Source organism: Fundulus heteroclitus, chromosome 12 (genome assembly GCF_011125445.2).
Source record: "Fundulus heteroclitus isolate FHET01 chromosome 12, MU-UCD_Fhet_4.1, whole genome shotgun sequence".
Taxonomy (NCBI): Eukaryota; Metazoa; Chordata; class Actinopteri; order Cyprinodontiformes; family Fundulidae; genus Fundulus; species Fundulus heteroclitus.
Genome location: NC_046372.1, coordinates 48,321,558 through 48,344,556, shown reverse-complemented (window position 1 = coordinate 48,344,556; position 22,999 = coordinate 48,321,558). Strand labels below are relative to the sequence as shown.

The 22,999-nt window shown below is 43.9% G+C and overlaps 1 protein-coding gene across 6 annotated transcripts in view; it reads right to left on the bottom strand.

The window, feature by feature from the left end:
- The window catches only part of whrnb (whirlin b), a 203,028-nt gene extending 184,335 nt beyond the window's left edge, over nucleotides 1-18,693 (bottom strand). For 3 of the 6 annotated variants that reach the window (XR_004932165.1, XR_004932166.1, XM_036144712.1), the window contains exon 1: nucleotides 17,405-18,693. Coding sequence is in view for 4 of the 6 variants with exons in the window: in XM_036144712.1 (XP_036000605.1) it covers nucleotides 17,405-18,055 (651 nt within the window). In the remaining 2 variants the exon portion in view is untranslated. The remainder of the gene's footprint in view (nucleotides 1-17,404) is intronic. The other 3 variants (XM_036144711.1, XM_036144710.1, XM_036144709.1) reach the window with 3 other exon arrangements.
- Nucleotides 18,694-22,999: the final 4,306 nt, after the last annotated feature.

The window sequence follows — 22,999 nt, the reverse complement described above, 5'->3', positions numbered from 1 at the left end:
TGTGTTTCTGAGTAGGAGATATAACACTTTGAACTTTGACCCCTGCTAACGCCCCTTCAGCGTGCTCAAAAAACTCACTGTTTTGATAACTTTGAATTGGCCATGCCTTATGATCTGACTGCCCGAGTTTAAAGCCACTCGCTCAAAATCTCTAGGAGAAGTTGTCACGCATTTTAAAACATTTTAGTACTTTAAAGTTAATTGTTATTTCATGTGTTTAAGGGTTTCGTTATTTGCATTAAGACAGCTTTTATGAAAGTTTGACAGTTAAATTGGTGGATACACACCCAAAAGTAATAATGTAAAAGCTACACTTTAGCAATTGGAACATTGCTAAAGTAACACGTTAGCAATATTCCACATGTGTATGTTGTGTACAAACTTTCGTAATTCCTAACAAACCACTTCACTCTCAGACTGCAGGTCTGCTGGTAGTTCCTAAAGTCTGTAAAACCAGAATGATAGGCAGATCCTTTAGCTATCATGCTCCTCTCCAGTGGAACCAACTCCCAGTTTTGGTCCGTGACGCAGACACCCTGTCTACTTTTAAGACTAATCCTAAAACTTTCCTTTTTCCATCCATCCACTTATCCGGGGTCGGGCCGGGGCAGTAGCAGCTTCAGTAGGGAAGTCCAGACGACCCTCTTCCCCAGCAACTTGGGCCAGCTCCTCCGGGGGAATCCCAAGGCGTTCCCAGGCCAGCCTAGAAACATAGTCTCTCCAGCATGTCCTGGGTCTTCCCCTGGGCCTCCTCCCAGTGGGACGTGCCCGGAACACCTCACCAGGGAGGCGTCCATGAGGCATCCTAACCAGATGCCCTCCCCGGATGACTGAGCTCCTCACTCTCGCTCTAAGGAAGACCCCAGACACACTACGGAGAAAACTCATTTCGGCCGCTTTTATCAGGGATCTCGTTCTTTCAGTCACGATCCAAAGCTCGTGACCATAAATGAGGGTAGGAACGTAGATTGACTGGTAAATCGAGAGCTTCGCCTTTTGGCTCAGCTCTCTCTTCACCACAACGTACCGGTACAGCGCCTGCTTCACAGCAGACACCGCACCAATCCGCCTGTCGATCTCCCGCTCCATCTTCCCCTCATTCGTGAACAAGACCCCAAAATACTTGAACTCCTCCATTAGAAGCTGGCTCTTGAGACCTTCCTTTTTGACAAAGCTTATAGTTAGAGTGGCTCATGTTACCCTGAGCTACCTTTATAGTTATACTGCTATAGGCTTAGGTTACAGGAGGACATCAGGGCCTATATTTCTCACTCTACCTAGTTCTACTGTTCTCCAGTTTTGCATGAATTGGCGCTATATAAATAACATTGAATTTCATCATCTCTTTAGACCAAATAAATTACATTTTATGAGACAGTTATCTCATTTTAAAGATATAATCATCTAACGTTATTACTCTTAGCAAGTTAAAGCTCCATAATAATTTTAGACCAGGTTTTAGTTCCACTCTTTTATTATGCACATACGCTACCTACCTTTTGAAATTAATACTTGTTTCTACTTCTCCAAAATTATACTTCAAGAAAACTATTGTGCTGTCCTTACAACATGGGCCATATGCAGCTAGACAGCTAGGACAACAGTTCCCCACACAAAGCTTCCTTTTCTTGCGTTCTCTGAATAACCTTTATTCACAAATCTGGCTTTAAACATTCTTTTTGTAAAAAGACAAATATTTTCCAAGGCAGAAGCGTGTAGAACAAATTCAACTTAAACATTAGCAGTTTCCCTAGCTTCCTCGCTGAAAAGCAGCTTTTACCGGAGCAAAATACGTCAAAGATCTTTTTTTGAGGTGAGAGCACTCACTATATCACGTAATTCACATAGAGATCTAATAAAGTTGTGATGTCTCACTCTGATTAAATATGAACCCAAGAACGTTTCTAACTGTTTTTACCATGGATTTCCTCTGACTAAGAATTAATTAATATCTTATTTATGTAATGTATTCACAACATAAATTCCTTGCTGTCTTAACAAAAGGCAGAACAACTATGCCCGAGTTTCAAGCCACTCGCTCAAAATCTCTAGGACGAGTTCGATCAAATACCAATGCTATAAACGTCAAAAATTAGGTCAAATTACAACCTTCAATCTAAAATGGCCAACTTCCTGTGATACTTGCACTATGACATTAATTGTAAATTCTGAGCGTCTTGTTGAGCTTTGCAACTGTACCAAATTTCATGTCTCTACGATGAAGTAAGCGAATAGTGAAAATTTCTAGATGGCGCCGTTCAGGCATTTTTCTTTAGATTTTTGTGACAACCTTAAAATACAAAATTTTTAAATAATCACCATGCATCTGCAAAGTTTGGTGAGTTTTTGAAAATGATAAAGCCCCCCAAAAGGCCCCTCTTTAGGGGGGCAGAATAATAATAATAATTTACAATACAGATACAATAGGCCTTCGCAGCGCTTAGCTGCTCGGGCCTAATTAACACTACAGATAGGCCTTCGCAGCGCTTCGCTGCTCGGGCCTAATAATAATAATAATAATTAACAGTACAGATACAATAGGCCTGAGCAGCGAAGCGCTGCGAAGGCCTAATTAACACTACAGATACAATAGGCCTTCGCAGCGCTTCGCTGCTTGGGCCTAATAATTAACACTACAGATACAATAGGCCTTCGCAGCGCTTTGCTGCTCGGGCCTAATAAAAATATACAATATCTGAAATTAAAAAAAGGAAAAAAATATAAAATTTATACATCATTATACAAGGTTCTGAGAGCTAATTTCTGGACATGTTACTTCTGAGCAGCAAGACATTTTAGTGATAATTGAAGAAAGTGTTGATCAGAAGTGTTTTTAAAGTTATATTTTTATTTTATTTTTTATTATTTTTTTTTATTTTCCCAGTGTCCTGTCTAGCAATGTGGCAATAAGAATTGATGTCTTAATGCCAGATAGAGCTCGACAGATTTTGCTTTCACAAGTGGAGCAAACAGCTTTCGCCATAATGCTCCGCTTGATTTGTGCATGTAAATAGCTTTATTGTGATTCCTGCAGGGAGAATTTCAAATTATATGGACACTACAATGGGAAAGTGGGAGAGTAAAGGAAGAACAAGTAGAGAAAAAAAACAAGAAAGAGAAGAGGTGAAAGAAAGAAGAGATAAAAGGAAAAGAATGATAAAACGTCCTCTGTCTGCTCCATCACCTGGAAAGAGACGCAAAAAGAACAGCACAACCAACGGACATAAAGCAACAGATACAATCGAGTAACACCTTGATACCATTGCTAAATGTAATATTATTTAAGCTGACATGTGTAATGTAATACCTTAAAAAAGAAAGTGAAAGAAAATAAATAAATAAATAAATAAATTATAGGCTTTCTGTATATAAGTGAACATTTAAAGGCATACTATGCAACATTTTTCAGTTAATTAATGTGTTCCATACCATTTTGGATGATTAAATGAGTCATTTCAGGTCGAACAAAGGCTTTCTCGGTCGCCCTCGTGGTCTGTGGGGGAAATACCGCACTTGCAATTGCAGGAGCCCTCGGCCCGCACTCACAGGCTCTGTAGTCTCGTGTGCATCGCGAGAGTCGGTCTTGCTTTACGGCGATGCTCGTTGCTAGATTTGTGCAGTTATCATGGCGGAACCAGCGAGAAAATAGCGAAAGCCCATGTCGGAGCAGGCAGGAAAGAGGAAAATGGCTCTGGACAGAGAGAAGAGTCCTACACGGGTGAACATCGGGCAAGCTTTTTCAGAATGGCGAGAACTAAAAGTAAAAGAAGGCTGCAAGGCTGACGCGGACCTCGCGTTTCTGCTGATGCGATTGTAAGTAACATTGTAGGGTTTCCCTCACGCTACCGCCTGGCCAACATTCCAAAAAAAAAAAAAAATAACTAACTCCATATGCGCGCAAAGCTTGTCTCCCCCGCTCTGCCGGTCGCGCAGAGCTTGTCTGAGCCTCAACTGTCTGGCAAAGTTGGGATGAGCTTTTCTTCTGCCGGACTCTGTAAAATTGTGGATGAAATTGAGAGTGTGGCCTGGATTTATTTACTGAATAATAGAATATAATCTGCGTCGTGTCTAAATTCACAGATAATTCAGTGGCGTTTTGAGTTTGGTGAGTTTCATCACGTACAGGAGCTGTGTGCTGATGAGGGTCGCTTTCAGCGCTATTTATGCTCATCCAGCCCAGTTTGACAACCTGCTGACTGATATCGGTGCCTGCATATCCTGTCAGGACACCAACTACATGCTCCCCATTTCAGCTGAAGAGTATCTTTCCATCTGTTAGTGGGCATCTGGATGTTAACATTTGTCAGTGATCTGAAGTAAAAACGACACAAAGCAGAGTCGTAGTCTTTCTGCTTGGTTGACGCCCCGCATCTTGCTGCAAGAGTTCAGATTTTCCAACTCTAGCGTCGGCTGATTTGTACAGACCTGACAAATATTAGCAGTGGAATAATCAGCATCATAAAATCTTAAATCTCCAACCTTATCATGGAGTTCGTGTTGAAGATGCAATCATACACCTGCTTCAACAAACCTACTGTCATTTAGACAAGGATCATGTTCTTTAATTTCCTCACTGCATTTGACACAATTCAGCCTGATTTGCTTTGTCAAAATCTCCAGAACACTCAGGTGGAGTGGATCAGAGACAAGATTGAAGGGTTGTGTCTAACCAGGTAGTCAGCAGCAAAGAAGCACCACAGAGGACTGTACTCTCACCATTCCTTTTCACTCTTTACACCTCAGACTTCCAATACAAGACATATTGCTGTCATCTGCAGAAATGCTCAAATGACTGCAGTCAATGGGTTTATCAGAGATGGACAGGAAGCTGAGTACACAGAGCTGGTGGACCGCTTTGTGGCATGGTGTGGAAGCAGTCATCTCATTCTGAATGTGGATAAAACAAATGAGAGGATTGTAGATGAGAACATGTTCAACACTGTTACCATCCTGGGAGCAGAGGTGGGATACCTTGGTTCTCACTTGGACAACAAACTGGACTACAGACACAAATGTGAAGCTGTCTATAAGAAGTGTGTTAAGAAAATATCTTAGTCAGACAGAAGGAGTGTCTCCCCTCTGTTGCTGGGTAGAAAAACAGGGTGTTTTATTGCCCCCGGGGTTTGGTGGTCAGAAGGAGAGGGGGTCAGTCATCCTCCCCCTGAGCTTGCAGGAGGAGTTCTAAAGTTGATAAAAAGAATGTTTGTCCAAAACTTACTTCAGACAGACTTCTCGACCCCGCGGTGAAAATCATCTTGATTGGTAATTTAAACTCTGTCTCCATATTAAATTTCTATGAATTAAATATGCACATTAAACTGTTCTACCTCTTGATTAATGTTTTCTCACTTGCGGCCAAATCTGGAACCGGGGTAAGATGGGTTTTCAATAGACATGTAGCAGCAGGCCAGTAAACCCAATCTTTAACAAGGGACAGAGCAGTCTGTGTTTCCTGAGGAAGCGTAGGTGCTTCAAGGTTTGCAGAAAGATGGTGCAGATGTTTTATAGGTCTGTTGTGGAGAGGGTGATCTCCTCTGCCATCATCTGCTGGGGTAGCAGCATCAGAGCAACTGACCTAAAGAAGTTTAACAAATTTATAAAGAAGGCTGGCTCTGTTCTGGGGGCCCTTCTAGAACCTCCGGAGATGATCTTACAACGATGAATTTGTCATAAAATGAAGAACATTATGGGCAACTCTGAGCATCGTCTTCATCAGAATGTCATGCAACAACAGAATGTCTTCAGTGGAAGGCTTCTGCAGATTAGCTGTGAGACAGACCACTACAGGAGATCCTTCCTGCCTGCAGCCATCAGCATCTACAACAACTCTGTGAAGAAACCCCATAACACGAGGAACAATGCCATTTACATTTCCTTTAGGATTCATTTGAATTGTGTTGTGTTATGTGATGGATGCAGAGTATTTTACAATATAATATCCATAGCAGATACAGTAAGCTCCAAAAAAAAGCCATCAAACATTATACTATAGAAAACCAGACCCATAAGTAATAAGTGGTATCCCCTAATCATCGGCATTGCAACAAAACACTTCATCTACATCAATCAGCCGCTTGTTTTTTTGCTTAAAACTTGATTTAAAAAACATTTCAACAGATAACTATTTTTTTACCTTTCCAGTTTCAGGTAACCTGGCCTTCAAAACTGATAATGTGTAGGACTCAACGTTCTGATCATCATCAATACAGGACTGCTTCCATTAAATCCATGTGGGAAAAGGCGGGACATTCAGCAGAACTCTCCGAGGACGAAAGGACACCTATTGCCCACCTACCATAGGTTAGTTTTAGCCAATGACGGTATTAAATTAAAACATAAGCAGCAGGCGTCATGAGAAACCACAAGAAGGTAGTCACGACTAGGGATGGGAATCGAAAACCGGTTCCTGTTCAGAACCGGTTCCGTGTGTTCCAATTCCATGGCACCGTTTGGCAGCTTGCTTAACGATTCTCTTATCAATTCCAGGCAGCACCAGAGCCGGGCAGCACGACTTATGTCACGTTTTTTACGCAAGTTACGCACACGGCATTCAGTAAGCAAGTACGACGTGACCAGGCGTACTTGTCTAGAAAAGCAAAACAAAAAAAATGCCACCCCATCGGGTAAACTGATCGAAAGCCCGGTCAACAAGGAAAAATCAGTGGATCATTAGCTATAACTAAAACTAATACATTCGTGATGATTTAATGAATTTAGCGTTAATCGATAAGAAAATAAAAGCATAAATTGTCGTCTCGATCACTGTGTATGGGGGTGGCCATTATTGCCCGACATCACATCCTGTGACGTAATGTCGCGGTAAGGCACTGCTCTCTACAACAATTGTTTCGGATTTCGAGAGGACTTCACCATTGAAATTCACGAGAGCTATTGTTGAAGCAACAATGCCCACGTGCATGGCCGTTGAATGTTCCAATACATCGGGTAAAAGTGAAAAAAACCCCTGTTTTTTTAATGTAGAATTTGGCGGAACATTTGTTTACCGACCGGAAGGGCGGAGGGATACGATACACTTAGAAACATTGCTCACTGTTGCCAAGCCCACTTATTTTATGAGACTTTGGTTTTATTTTTTCTAAAGTTGCTTGTAAATTTCATGAGTTGTCGGGTTGCAGTTTGTTGGGCTTTTTTCTGAAAGTGAAGACGATTGTTTGGGCTCTAAACTAAGTGACGCTGAAATATCCCTCCACCTCATAACTCACTGCAGCTCCTCCTGACAGCAGCAGAGAGAAAACTCAGAAGGAGCCGCTCTGCCTGTATTTTCTGCAGTTTTCGGTTGCAATAACTGTTGATAACTGCTGAAAGTAGATTAGGCAGTGCAGATCACCATTTTGAGCAGATTGGTTCTAAAGATGAGTTTTATACTCATCTTATAACATTGCACACTTTAATGCTTATTTGTTGTCTTTTTATGTCTCTAAAATGTTAAATTAGTATTACTTTAAATTTAAATGCTTGATACCATGTCTATCTTTGTTTAAGAGGTTAAAAAATTCCACCAAATTGGAATCGATAAGAGAATCGATAAGGAATTGAATTGTTTCACAGAATCGATAAGGGAATCGGAATTGTGAAAATCTTATCAATTCCCAACCCTAGTCACGGCACTTCTTGCTGTTCTACTTATATTTTCCAGAAAATCGTGCACTCTACCTTTAAGGAAATACTTCAAGTTTTATAGTTGTAACAAAATCTGGATAAGGTCAAAGAATAGGAATTCTTTGTAAGCTTGTCTTAAGACAAAGTAGCTAGTTTTCTATAACTCTCTGAATCGGAATCAGAATCAAGTTTAATAGGCAAGTAGGTTTGCACTTACAAGGAATTTGACTTGGTGTTGATGGTGCAGACAAAAAATAAAAATACAATAAAATAAAATGGATATATATATACAGAGGCTATATACACTCAGTAAACTGTACGTTAATGTAACGCAGAAGCTTGTAAGTCCTGAACGGGGGAGAGAGACAGTGTCCAGTGTCACAGGTGGCTCTTGACCTTGTTCATAAGGTTGGTAGCAGATGGGAAAAAACTGTTCTTGTGGCGTGAGGTTTTGGTCCTGATGGACCGCAGCCTCCTGCCAGAGGGAAGTGTCTGAGCAGAGGAGAAAAGAACACAGCCCTGGGGGGAACCAGTGCTGATGAGCTGTGAGTCAGAGTCATGTTTTCCCAGCTTCACGTGCTGCTTCCTGTCAAACAGGAAGTCTGTGATCCACCCGCAGGTGGAGTCAGGCACACTCAGCTGGGAGAGCTTCTCCTGAAGCAGAGTTGGGATGATTGTATTGAAGGCAGAGCTGAAATCCACAAACACGATCCTGGCGTAGGTTCCTGCAGAGTCCAGGTGCTGGAGGATGTGGTGGAGGGCCTGCTGATAGCAAACAAACACTGTCTACCTCCCCTACTTGCAACCAATATAGCGAATGTCCTCTTTGCCCAATGGTGTGAAGAAAATATCCTGCAAGCCATCTTCTGTGCTGTCAGAGAAAAGAAGCCACTCAGGCTGTTTCCCATCATGCTGGCTTGATTGTGCAGGCAGGAAAAAAAAGAAGCTCTTATTTGCTCTTAAATAAGATGTCGCCCAAGGCCCAAACCATTCAGCCTGCAGAAGAAATTTCAATAGGCATATGGTGTTAGTGTCTGATTAAGTCAGAGAAGCTTGCAATGTCCCAAAAAGATTTCCATAGAAAGGCACTTCAAAGATGCGCAGAATAACACATGAATGTCTGGGACAGCAGAGCAGGGCGTTATCAGGGCTATTTTTAACCACCCAGATGACAGTTTAGGGACATATTTATTTTGCTGTTTGAGACCTTTGGCTCTTCCTTTGTTCCTTCATTACTTGCCACAAGCTTGGTCCTCCATCACACTAAATCATACAGATGTAAATATTTATCCTGACTGTTTTTTCTGTTGTACTTATGTCTGCTTTATCAAGGGAGCTTTCATACCTCCCTTGGTAAAGTAGATATGTTTGACCATTTAACCCCTTGTCCTGCTGCTGCATCAAGTGACCTCTTCCTTAAAGCAGGTCAACACTAACGGCTGCAGGTCCAGAAGATTGGGTACTGACCAACTAGCAAGGGTTTTTCTGGACATCTTTAATCTCTTCCTGCAGCTCTCCATGGTCCCTGCATCTCAGAAGTCCTCCATTGTTGTGCCTGTCCCCAAGAAAATAACCATCAACTGCCTCAACGATTACCATCCAGCTCTGACTCCCGTCACCATGAAGTGTAGATCACCCGCAACATGCCCACCTTTGCCCACATAATTTAGCCCCCTTTATTCAGAATCTTTTACAATCTGGCCAGCAATGTTTTCCACACATTAACTGCATAATTTTAAAGCCACACCTTCTAAAACTTATTTATCATAATAATTACCATGGCACCCAATGTCTGATGGGGCATCAAACAAAGTTGATGAATGGAAAACAGCTTGATTAGTCCATCCATCCATTTTCTGACACGCTTATCTGGTGTCAATGAGTGAGAGGCGGGGTACACCCTGGTACACCCTGGACAGGTTGCCAGTCTGTCGCAGGGCTAAATAACCATTTTTGCGCAAGGAGAATTTAGAGAGGTATTTAACAGTCATGTTTTTGGACTGTGGGATGAAGCCGAAGTACCTGGAGAGAACCCACACATGCACAGGGCACACATGCAAAATCCATGCAGAGACACACAAGGCAAGGGTTGAACCCAGGACCTTCTTGCTGCAAGTCAACAGTGATACCCACTGCATCACTGTGTTTTAACTATTGTAGACAAAAAAAGAAACATATCAGAGCATAAGTTCATGTGCAGTTATTCACTGCTTAAGCAAGATTAAACTTCTTTGAGTAAATAAAAAGCAGCTCCACCCTGTCCCATTTCCTATCTCTCCCGTCGGTGCACTCAGAGCAGCTGTGGGCAGCTGTGCCCCTCAGTAGCGACTGACAGAATAGAATGAACCTATGGAGTTTTTTAATGTTGTAGATCAAATGTTGCAAAACATAATTTCACATGCAACTATTCACTGCTGAGGCAACAGAAAACTGTGAACAAATAACATTAAAAATTATAAATGCATAAGCAACAAAGACATGAGAAATGATCCCATGTTTAGTCTGTTAAATTTGTCCAAATTAAAAAACTATTTACTCTGAACATCAGTGTTTGAGTCTGTTAATGTAAAACAATATGTAGAAGTACAGCAGACTTTGAGGATTTTTGGTTTTGATAAACACCAGCTTATGATTCTCCCTCAGGAAAACACAACTTTACATGTCAGTTTCCTCTGGAAAGTCAGCCCTTCATGATGTTTTTAGGGGTTTGTATCAAACAAATACTTGTGAAAACTGCACAAAAAGTAAGTTGTATTAACAAAACCTTATAGTACAAGTCCTAGTTCTGTATTACACTCCCCAATGTTGCATGTTTTGTCAAGATTTTGATTCCGCCTTTTACTTACTACAACTGTTGTCAAACCACTAATACTGAGAAGTTATGTTGGAAATAAAAAGAAATGCACTGACAAATGCTGTATTATTGTTTTGTTTCCAGGTGGGGGCACCACAAAGCATTTGTGTTAGGGCCCCCAAATGGCTAAAACTGCCCTTGATCTTACCTTTTATTTGAAAATATACAGTGGCTTGCAAAAGCATTCATGCCCCTTGAACTTTTCCACATTTTGTCCCATTACAACCACAAACATAACTATAATTTATTGGAATTTTATGTGAAATACAATGCCACTTTGTGAAGTAGAAAGAAAATTATATAAGAATTCTTTTTTTTTTTTTTTACAAATAAAAAACTGCAAAGGGCATTGTGCAAAAGTATTCAGCCCCCCTGAATCAATACTTTGTGGAACCACCTTTTGCTGCAATCCAGCTGCAAGTCTTTTTAGCATATGTGCCCATCTAGTGACAGAAATGTTTGGACATGCTTTGCAAAACAGCTTCAGCTCAGTCAGATTAGCTGGAGAGCGTTTGTGAACAGCAGTTTTCAGATCTTGTCAATAACTCTCGACTTGGTTTAGATCTGGACTTTTACTGGGCCTTTCTAACACATGAATATGTTTTTTTTAAGAGTGCATAACCACATTATTTTACTTTTTTTATTTATATGTCAGTAGCTCACTCTGGTTGCATACAAAATTTTTCATGTCCTGTTTGCTAAATTAGCTGTTATTCTGGTGTTTTATGCTTTGTTTTTAACCAATTTGTTAGTACATAAAGCCTTTTTTGTTTATTCATGATATTAACGGAAGTCCGTTCTGCGCATGCGCAGCAGGGGTTAAAACAAGGAAGCGACTAACAGCTATGAGCATCTCTCAGCGAAACAATGAAGAATGGTGCAAGATCCAGTGAAAAAAGCGCAAAAAATATGATTCCAAGAGGGAATCGACTGGAATGTCGCTAGGAGCCCGACGAAGCACAGAGGCCAGGAAGCCCACCACAGGGAAGGCTAAAGCCACTGATCGCTCAGATGTGACAGCAGAGTTGATTGAAATAAAATTATTTTTCAGTTCAAAAAGGACTATCAAAACACTATAGCGTGGTGTGTATAACCGTATTTTTTATCATGATCAAACAGCTTTTGGTCTTTTTTTATAAGCATATTACGTGGCTATATACCTTTAAACCATTCCATTGTAGCCCTGGCGTTAATGTTTAGTTGTCATTGTCCTGCTGGAAGATGAACCTGTGCCCCAGTCTCAAGTCTTCTGCAGACTCCAACAGGTTTTCTTCCAAGGTTACCCTGTATTTGGCTCCATCCATCTTCCCATCAACTCTGGCCTTCTTTCTTGTCCCTGCTGAAGAGAAGCACCCTCAGAGCATGATGCTTCCACCACCACCATATTTGACAATGGGGATGGTGTGTTCAGAGTGATGTGCAGTGTTAGTTCTCCTCCACACATAACGTTTGGCTCTCGCCTGACTAAAGCGCCTTCTTCCCCATGTTTGCTTTGTCACCAAAAGGGCTTCTGGAAAACTGTTTTTTAAGGTTCCCTTTCAACAATGGCTTTCTTCTTGCCTCTCTTCCATAAAGACCACATTTGGGCAGTGCACAACTAATAGTTGTCCTGTGGACAGATTCCCTCACCAGAGCTGTGGATCTCTGCAGTTCATCCAGAGTCACCATGGGCCTCTTGGCTGCCTCGCTGATCAGTGTTATGTCCTTGTTTGGCCTGTAAGCTTAGGTGGATGGCCTTGTCTTGGTAGGTTTACTCTTTCCATTTCTGGATGATGGATTGAACAACGCTCTGTGAGATGTTCACAGCTTGGAAATATGTTTATAGGCTAAGTCTGTTTTAAACTTCTCCACAACTTTATCCCTGACCCGTCTGGTGTGTTCCTTTGACTTCATGATGCTGTTTTCTCCCCAATATTCTCTTCATCAACCTCAGACAACGTCACTGAGCAACAAATTGCTGAAACTATTTTTGAAAATGTACTTTTATTTGAATAATGTCATCTGGGAGTTGACCTGAATACAAAGTGCAACTTATTACGAGCTTTAAAACACGCTTATAAACAGGGGTGCACATAACTGGTACGCAGGTACGCATGCGCGTCACAAATCAGGAACGTGTAACGTCAATAATATTACTACGCACATTTGCGTACTGCTTGACCGTCAGCTTATCAACACCTGTTTTGAATTACTGTCGAAGATGTCCAAAAAACAACACACATTAAGCAGCTTCTTTGGCGTTCAGCCACCAACAAAGAAACGCCAAACTGGACCCGAAGAAAAGACTTTTTTCAGCAAAGTGGCTCCAGGACGTGCCGTGGCTTGAAGCCAACGAGGAGCGCACTGAAATGTGGTGCAAGATTTGCCGCTCGCATCCAAATCTAGCAGACAAAACAGGTGCGTTCTATAAAGGCTCAAAGAATTTCAACCATCCTTTATTTGACAAACATGAAAAGAGCAAGGAGCACATGAATGTGGTGCAAGCCATTGCTAATAAACAAGCTAGCCGACAAGAACTGTCCAGTCGCCCACTTGCCAGATGGCGAGATAAACTGAACGAAGAACAGCGGCAAGCTCTCCATAATATGTTTCTCCTCGCCTTCCATAAAGCTAAACATGCACGTCCTATGTCTTCCTTTGCTGAGGACATTCCCTTACTGAAGCGGCTAGGAGTAAATGTCGGAGGTGCATATCATTCACGTGAAGGTGGCACACGGATCATGCAGAGCATCGCTCACACCATCACAGGGGAGTTAAGAGTTAAGCTGCAGTCTGCTGAATTTTGGGGCCTGACTTTTGATGGATCTGAGGACATCACAAAAACTGAGCAGGAAATCGTTTATATTGTGTCTGTGTCCAGCGACGGAGAGTTTACCTCCGACTTTCTCGGACTTATTGAACTGGGTGCTGACCGGACCGCGCAGGCTATAACAGACGGACTTGTGACACTTTTCCAGGACACAGGCTTGGATAACTGGACAACAAAGTTGGTTGCGGTGTGCACAGACGGGGCTGCTGTCAACGTCGGTATGTACAATGGCGTTGTGCCAAAACTCAGGGAACTTGCTGCAGTTGGAGACTCCCTTGTGCACATTTTGTGCACCGCGCACACACTGGAGAATTGCGCAAAATCGGGCGATCGCACCGTTCCTTACTGTGAGGCATTTAATCGCACTGTGGTCAAGCTGCTGCAGTTTTACTTACAAAGAGGGGGTGCAAAAAAAAAATGCTGCACTGAAGAAGCTGTGTGAAGAAAATGGGATCTCCTTTGTGAAACTGGGTAAGTTTCATAATATCAGATGGTCTGCATGGAGGCATGAAACACTGTTAAAAATATCAAGACTACTGCCAGCCATTAAAATCCAACTGGCTACCAGTGATGACAGCAATTTGCAACAAATCTGCACAGAGCGTTTTCAGTGCTTTCTGTTGAACATGCTTGACATTGGAAACATTTTGAAAACCACATCCATTAACTTTCAGAAGGAAAAGCTGACCATTGGAGAATGTAAAGATGAACTCATGGTAGCCATTGGACAGTTCACACTACTGCTTGATGGTGAAGGCCACTGCAGGGAACACACTGCTTCTAATGTGGATGCTGACAAAGACAAGACACACATACTTAGGGGGTTAATTGAAGAGTTTGAAATCAGATATGACTCCCTCAAGTCATGTGATAATTTTTTAGTATTTGATCCTTCAACATGGCCGGAGGAAATGAAAGACCTCCACAGTTTTGGAAACACAACAGTTTGCAGCATTCTTATGAAATATGAGGCCGCCTTGCAGCTTGATAAAGACACCACTGTGACAGAATGGATGCGCTTAAAGCAGGCAGGAAAACGCCTGGGGGCCTCATCTGTGTATGACTTGGTCCAAATTGTAAAAACAAGTAACCCAGTTACTTACTCCAACATCAACAAGGTGGTTAAGCTATCCCTTACACTGCCTTTAAGCAGTGCAGCTTGTGAGAGGGGATTCTCGCATCTCAGCATAATAAAAAACAAGTACAGATCTCGTCTGTCACATGCTCGTCTCTCAGCCCTGATGCACATTCATCTGTCAAGGCAGACCACAGAGACATTTGACCCAAAGCCAGCTGTAGACCTGTGGATGGAGACAGCTAATCGGAGGCTAAACCAAGGACAGGGAAGTGCATCTGCAGCATCATTTACCACGCAGGAGTCTGAAGCAGAGGACAGTGGGAGCAACACTGAGGAGGACAGTGAGGAAGACTGAGCTTAATAAGACCACGCTACAAATGGGGTGAGTAACAAACACCATCTTCTGGTACTCACCTGAGTAACTCATCCAAAATGTTATGTGCACCCCTGCTTATAAAACAAGATGGTAATAAATAATGAAAATATAACAAAATGTTTGCTGCCAGTTGGTTTACACATCGAAGAACAGGCCTCACTTCACTTGTGTAACTTCACACAACCTAAAAAAATTTAAATGAATACATTAAAGTCTTAATGTATTAATTTACATTACCTCGTCTTTGGGTAAAAAGGTTTCCATATAACATATATTTGAGATTGCATGCTATAACCAGAACAATTTCCTCTTTCGGGACTGATTTAGTACAAACTTTCATGGAAGCCCAGGAGAATGTATTGGCAAAAAAAAAAAAAATTCTCGATTTTCCAAAATTAAATCTTCAGGTGGAACGCTGGAGATAGGCACTAGCAACCCCCGCGACCCCATGAGGGATTAAGTGGGTCAGAAAATGGATGGATGGATGGATGGATGGATGGATGGATGGATGGATGGATGGATGGATGAAATCTTCAGGAGTTGCAAATTTGAAATATTCGCTAAAATTGATTTATCGCCTAGCCCTATTTGTAAAAAATGTTCCAGTGGTATGAATAATTTTGCAAACCACTGTATCGCAGGCGACCTGTCCAGGGTCTACCCCGCCTCTCGCCCAGTGAACGCTGGAGATAGGCACCAGCAACCCCCGAGACCCCATGAGGGATTAAGCAAGTCAGAAGATGGATGGATGTATCACAGGCGTTAGTGCAGCATCAGGTTCCCCGCTGAATGCACTAAAGATAGAGTGCAGAGTCCGAACTCTGTTCTCTTGTGTAGTGAAGGACGGTTCAGATGCTGCTGTTATCATTCAACTCTGCTCCAGTTCAGGTCCTCTTTAAGCCCTTTTTGGAGCCAGGACAACATCACAGCTATGATCACTTTCATTCAGTTTTCCTCTTTCATATGAGACACCTGCATTGACTTGAATACATGGCAAGTGCTGTGCAGCAAAACAATGGGGTTTTTTGAGGCGGTATTCATTTTATATCAACATAAGCTACAAACTGTAAACTGTGGAGAGATGAAGGGAAGGGCAGAAGGTATCCATGTGTTTTTGCCTGTTTTTTCCCTGCCATTCACTATATGCACGCGCGAAAGCAACAACAAAGAACCGCGTGTTAACGTCAAATAAACATGCAAGCATATCGAGTTATTTTTTTTTTCGGAATGTTGGCGAGGCGGTACCGTTCGCCAAGATAGCGCTGCGGGAAACACTGGGTATGTTAAAGTTAGATGACTTCAAACTGCATACAGTGCAAATGATGTAACTATTTAAGATTATACAAGCTGAAAACTCATTTACTAATTTTACAGGTGGGCTGTCTGGATGGAAACTCATCAGACAGAAAAACCCAAGCTTGTAAATTATCAGATTTGTACTATTTCAAGTTCTGGAGACCAAAAACTGTCGCCGTCACCATGAACCATAGCAAATCAATCATGGCTCATGGATTCTCTGTTGAAATCTCTTTGAAGTCGCTCCCCTCCCTAGTGCCAGCTGATGTGATATATTTCATCTATAGAAAACCTTGACCAGGAACTGGATCTGAAAATTCACTGCTGGCTTGAATACTTGTTTACAGGGCAGTGGTTGTTTCATGCATTCACTGTGTGCTGCGGTTCCTGATCAGACAGACATGAATGTCTGAAATGGCTTAATTATTATAACCGGCTCAAAAACCAGCAAACCAAAATTAGTCCGTTTTTTTTCTTCACAGAAGTTATTGATATCTTTGTATGTTGTGAAATCCTGCAGTGGATACCATCACTTCACTGTCACAGACATGTTTTGTTGTCAGTGTGTGTTCTTGGTTGAACAGAATTAAACCAACTGTTTATGGTTTATTTCAAAGAAATCAGAGAGAAAGCAAAAAGATCTACAGAACCACTGCTGGTCGGTGCTTTGTGGCAGATTTACTGCACTGTTAATTAACTGAGTTAATTAGACGTAACCTATCGCCACAACCAACTGATGTTACAGGTTTGTACTTTTAAAGCTGAGGAATCTCACGACCCTTATCTGACTACTAACGTGGCTCTAAAAGCAGAAACATAATTCTTACTCTTCAAGGCAAGATAAAGTACTCTAACGGAGAATAGCCAATATTATCCACCATAGAAAGCTCTGCATCCATGTATAAAACATGACTGAAAGAAGAGGTTGAAGGGATTATGGAGTCTTTTAGGCTCAACCCAGCCACATGTTTAAAACTCAGTACAGAACAGTGGCTGCAACACAACTGTGCAGTATTAATAAGTGACTTCATTCCAATTATCAGATTCATTAGCAGCATTATTGCAGAGCTTGCATTTGTTGTCTGTTTACATGCATGAAGCAGAGAGCCTCTTTACTCTGTTGGTACCACAGAGCATGAAGACAGAGTCCACTGGTGCAGAAGAACTGATAAAAAGGGATAAGACAGACAGTTTCCTCCTGGGCTCACTGGCTACGCTGTTTCATTCTCCTGCAGGTTTTAGGCCAGGGCAGTACGGTTCAGTGCCTCTGCCTCATGCAATGGAGTATAAATACAGCCATCCATCTTAGCCGCGGGACTCTTCCATCAGCACAAAGCAAGCACACTGCCACATGCGTGAAACCCTACCTACCTTCACCGCCTCTGTGTGAGTGACAGCGTCAAACACCGAGTCGTTCGCTGCTACTATCTGGTCCCCGACCCTCAGTCCTTCTCTCTCGGCCGAAGAGCCCGGCTCCACCAGGGACACGTAGATCCCCACGCCGTGCTCCGAGCCCCCGCGGATACTGAAGCCCAGACCCTCGTGGCTCCTGGTGCGCGTCAGGGTGACTTGGCGCACCCCTCCAAAGAGGCCCTCTGTGAACATAGGGCTCATGGAAGTAGTCGGTTCCGGACAGCCCAGAGCGAGGGGCTGCTCGCAGATTGAGCTGACATATGTTTGCAGAGTTGAGTCGCCCTCGTCTGTCTTCAGGTAGAGCCCCTCGGACGTGTACTGGTCAAAGAGGAGCTGGTCGGACCTCGGGATGACCAGGCGCAGCATGGGCAGCAGCTGTCGCTTCCCGGGCGTGCTGAGAATCACTTTGAGAGTTTGGACCAGGTCGAAGACGTTGCGTTTGGCGTGATAGACATTTAGACAATGAATGAACTGCTCTCTCTCCAGGTCACTTAGGAGCAGGTTGAGGTTGTTGTGAAGCCTCCGGACATTTGCCGAGAGCGCACGGCCCCCTAAGCCGTCCGAGTTCACCGATGTGTTTGGCGAAGCGCGCTCCAGATCAGCGCTCATCCTACCGCATAACGGAGAAACAGTGCGCCAGGCAGTGCAGTGGACGGATCGGGCATTTGGTCCAGCACCCTTCACCTCACATCTTCCACCAACAAAGTTAAACAGCTCCCCGAGCGTCAGGCATCAACAGGTGACCGGTGATCAATGCGTAATGGCGCTGATTTGCGTTTCGTTGTCACGCCAACGAACACATATTCCCACCCCACGTTTCCTGGCTCCGAAAACAGACGGCAAACTGCACCCCCCGTCCTGTCTCTAATCCATGCTCAACAGGAGCAGCACCGGGGTTCTGAAGGGGACGCACCTCCTCGACTCAGATTGTTCGGTGAGACGACGAGTTACCTAAGTCAAACTCAGCCAAAAGCTGCCTAGGTTAGGCGAATCTGAAAAAGCCCTACTTAACACACCCCTTTCTAATAATGAGCATTTCTACGAAAACAGAAGCTCCATCAGAATGTGCTCCTTTCTGCGACCAAGGTCTCTGTGAGCGCAGCTGGAAGAGGGCGCAGAAGGGGACGCGCTCTGGAGTCTTTGTCTGTAGGAAATGACGCACGTTTGTTTGACCGCGGCAGAGTGTTGCTTAGAAACTGCCACATACCTCTTTTTAAATGTTGGCAGCAGCTAATGTTACACAAAGTTCACTAAAAATACAACAGCAATATGAACGTTAAAACGGAAACATTTTATTATTATTATTATTATTATTATTATTATTATTATTATTATTATTATTATTATTGATGTTGTAACAACTGTAATCGCTAAGCACACATCCAGTCCTTTAATGCTAAGTATAATTAGCATTATTCACATTATTGACAAGTTACTGCTGCCTTGGACAGTTTTAGTTTGCATTGCTAAACGTTTTGGCCAATCTAGACAAATGAGTGACTGAAAAAAAGCAAAAAATGTAAACAAATATCCACCCATCCCCAAAAGAATTTACATTGTACCCATGGGTCTGTGTAGGAGCAAAGCTAAATTTGATTTATTTCTGTTTTTCATTTTCACACTCTTAATTGTTTCAAATAGCTTAATCTGTCTGAGGGACAGGGAATGATGGGCTGATATAATACCAGGAAGTACAGATGCTCCAGGAGAAAACTGTTTCATCAGAAAGAACGTTTCAGCAGAACCCTACGTGCTGTGGCAAACAGGTTCTGTAGAAAAAGACTAAATATAGCACGTGGAACAAAATAAAGGCTTTAATCCAGCGTTCTCTTTCAAGGGTTGTGTTCTTTATGGTTAATGGAATATAGAAAATTGATGATGGATGAGAATTTGTCCACAAGTTGTAAAATATTGTTTGAAAACGTTTTTGAATGCCATGAGCATCAAGTGTTTACAGGGAATGATTTCAGCACATTTTACCATTATGAAACATATAGGCCTACTTATGTTCATTGTTGTAATTTACTGTAGTCTTCATTTACAAAACTATACAAGACCTTTAGCTCCAACAGTAGAATGTACTGTAAATACATATAAAACAAGCAAGGTTTTAGAAGTGAGATTAGAAAGGTATTTTGCTGGGTTTACTTGAATCTTTAATCTTAATGTCTAAATGTGCAATGCATAACTTTTAAATGTTTATACCCACACCAAGAACAAAAACCTTCAGAATATGAAGATGAATTTTTTTTTTTTTTATCTTCACTCGCGTTCACCTCAGCTGTTAAATGCAGGGCTAATGTCGTAAATAAACTAGTCTGGTATATGTAAGGGATAATCCCCGACGAGGTGTCCATTATCACGCAGAGGCGTGAAGACGTGGAGACGTGTTGCTTCCACAAAGTCCATTAATTTCTGATAATGGACAGCTCAAAGGGCATTATCCCGGTTATACCATGGCCACTTACGGAAAAAATATGAAATCAGTCATTAATACTTTAATGTATTAATATATATATATATATATATATATATATATATATATATATATATATATATATATATCACTGATTCTTGAGAGTCGGGACAAAACACGTCCCACATAGAAAAGTCTAATTTATAGAAAAAAATAATAAATTCATCATGATTGACATACTTACAAAGTTAAATCTAAAGGAATAGTATATACCTATCGGATTTTTAGAATAAACCTTTTTATCTTTTTGGGGAAAATTTGATTAAATGTATGGTCTTTGGTTAGAAGGTCCATGTTATTTTACTTGTCCTCAGCAAGAGGTTACAATATTAACCATCTCAAAAAACTTTGAAAATGCTCTAAAATTGTGAAAACATAAATATAAATAAAAAAGAAGGGGTATAAATATAAAAAAACAATGCATGAAGTAAACATCAAACAATATTTTCCATAAAAATCTGCCTATTATGTGAAGAATTTAGGAGGACCCAAGAAATACCCGAAAACAAGTGAGTACAAAATTTAACAGTCTTTATTTTGACGCTGGCGGTGCGGTCCCCTGGCTCGGCTCGCACTCAGCGACTGGCCGCTCCTGAAGGCAGAGTCGCAGGTTAGTGACCAGCAGATATCGACAGGTTGGTGAGAGAGAAGTTGGGTCACTAACCTGGACGTGCTGAGGGCAGAACTCTGACTCCTTATGTCGATGGTGTCCGAGAGGGGGTAATCCAGGGTTCTTTGTCCAGGTCCGGTCCGGGTCTTTGTCAGGGGGGGAAATCCGTTTAACTCAGGCAGCGGTTTCCAAGGGAGAATCCAACAGAGCGTCCAGGTCCAGGTCCAGGTCACAATCCAGAAAGCACAGACAGACAGGGGGCAGGCGAACTCGTTTTACTCACGGACAGGCTGGGGTCAGAAACACGGTGAGGCAGTCCAGTTCTCTGAGGCTGACAGGCAGGACCCAGGCAGGCAGACAAATCCAAAAGGGGCAGACAGGTTTCCAAAAACAGAGGCAAAATAGGTTGAGAGACTGACAGGCAGACAGGAATTCAAAAGAAGGCTGGAAGCGCTCACCGTGTGGCTAGAGACGTTCTGGCACTGGAGGCTGCGAGGAGCAGAGCTTTTAAGCAGCCAGGGCGGAGACAGACACAGGTGTGCTGATTGCAATCAGCAGCTCCAGTGCCAGAAACGTTACAGAGCCCCCCCCCTCAAGGGCGGATTCCAGACGCCCTTAAACGTCTCTAAGAGTACAAAAGAAAACTAAATAAAAGTCTGACCGGGCGGGTGGAGGGGGCTACAGGCAGGAGGGTCAGAAAAAAAAACAAGAGTCCATAACAGAAAACAACCCTCGGAAGAGCAAAAACCAACTAACTGCAATGCTTCTAAACCAATCTCTAGAACAGAGAGTCTGGTGGGCATCCTGGAAGACGGCCCACGCGAGAAACGGTCTCCGGCGGACGGCCCCGGCGTGACAGGCTCTCCGGCGGACGGCCCCAGCGTGACAGGCTCTCCGGCGGACGACCCCGGCGTGACAGGCTCTCCGGCGGACGGCCCCGGCGTGACAAGCTCTCCGGCGGGCGTCCAGGAGGCCGTCTACGGAGCAGGAACCTCGGAGGCCGGCGGCGGAGCAGGAATCTAGGAGGCCGGCGGCGAGGTCTGGAGAGAGAAAAAACAGAACCCGGCGCCGGACTACAGGGTAGGGAAGGCGCCAGACTACAGGTTGAGGAGGGCACCGGACTACAGGCTAAAGGAGGCGGCGCCTGGTTAGTGGCTACAGGCGGCGGTGCCTGGTTAGTGGCTACAGTCGGCCGCGCCTGGTTAGTGGCTACAGTCGGCGGCGCCTGGTTAATGGCTACAGGCGGCGGCACCTGGTTAACGGCTACAGGCGGCGGCGCCTGGTCACTGGTTCCCGGTGCGGGAGCCTGGCTACAGGCGACCGAAGAAGGAGCCTGGCTACAGGCGACTGAAAAAGGAGCCTGGCTACAGGCGACGGACGAAGGAGCCTGGCTACAGGCAACGGACGAAGGAGCCTGGCTACAGGCGACTGACAAAGGAGCCTGGTTACAGGCAACTAACGAAGGAGCCTGACTACAGGCAACTAACGAGGGAGCCTGACTACAGGCGACCGAAGGGGAAGCCTGGCTACAGGCGACAGAAGGGGATGCCTGGCTATAGACAACTGAAAAAGGAGCCTGGCTACAGGCGACTAACGAAGGAGCCTGACTAGAGGCGACTGACGAAGGAGCCGGGTTACAGGCGACTAACGAAGGAGCCTGACCACAGGCGACGGAGGAAAGAGCCTGGTTACAGGTGACCGACGAAGGAGCCTGGCTACAGGCGACTGAAGGGGGAGCCTGGCTACAGGCGACTGACAAGGGAGCCTGGCTACAGGCGACTGAAGGGGAAGCCTGGCTACAGGCGACTGAAGGGGAAGCCTGGCTACAGGCGACCGAAGGGGAAGTCTGGCTACAGGCGACTGAAGGGGAAGCCTGGCTACAGGCAGCTAAGGTGGGAGCCTGGCAACAGGCTGCTAAGGTGGGAGCCTGGCTAAAGGCTGCTGAGGCCACAGGACTACAGACTACAGAGACCACAGGACTACAGGCTACAGAGGCCACAGGACTACAGACTACAGAGGCCACAGGACTACAGACTACAGAGGTCACAGGGCTACAGACCACAGAGGCCACAGGGCTACAGACTACAGAGGCCACAGGGCTACAGACTACAGAGGCCACAGGGCTACAGACTACAGAGACCACAGGGCTACAGACTACAGGGGCCACAGCTACAGACTACAGGGACCACAGGGCTACAGACTACAGAGGCCACAGGGCTACAGACTACAGAGCTACAGACTACAGGGGCCACAGGGCTACAGGCTTCAGGAGGCCCCGGGCTACAGGCTTCAGGAGGCCCCGGGCTACAGGCTTCAGGAGGCCCCGGGCTACAGGCTTCAGGAGGCCCCGGGCTACAGGCTTCAGGAGGCCCCGGGCTACAGGCTTCAGGAGGCCCCGGACTACAGGCTTCAGGAGGCCCCGGGCTACAGGCTTCAGGAGGCCCCGGGCTACAGGCTTCAGGAGCCA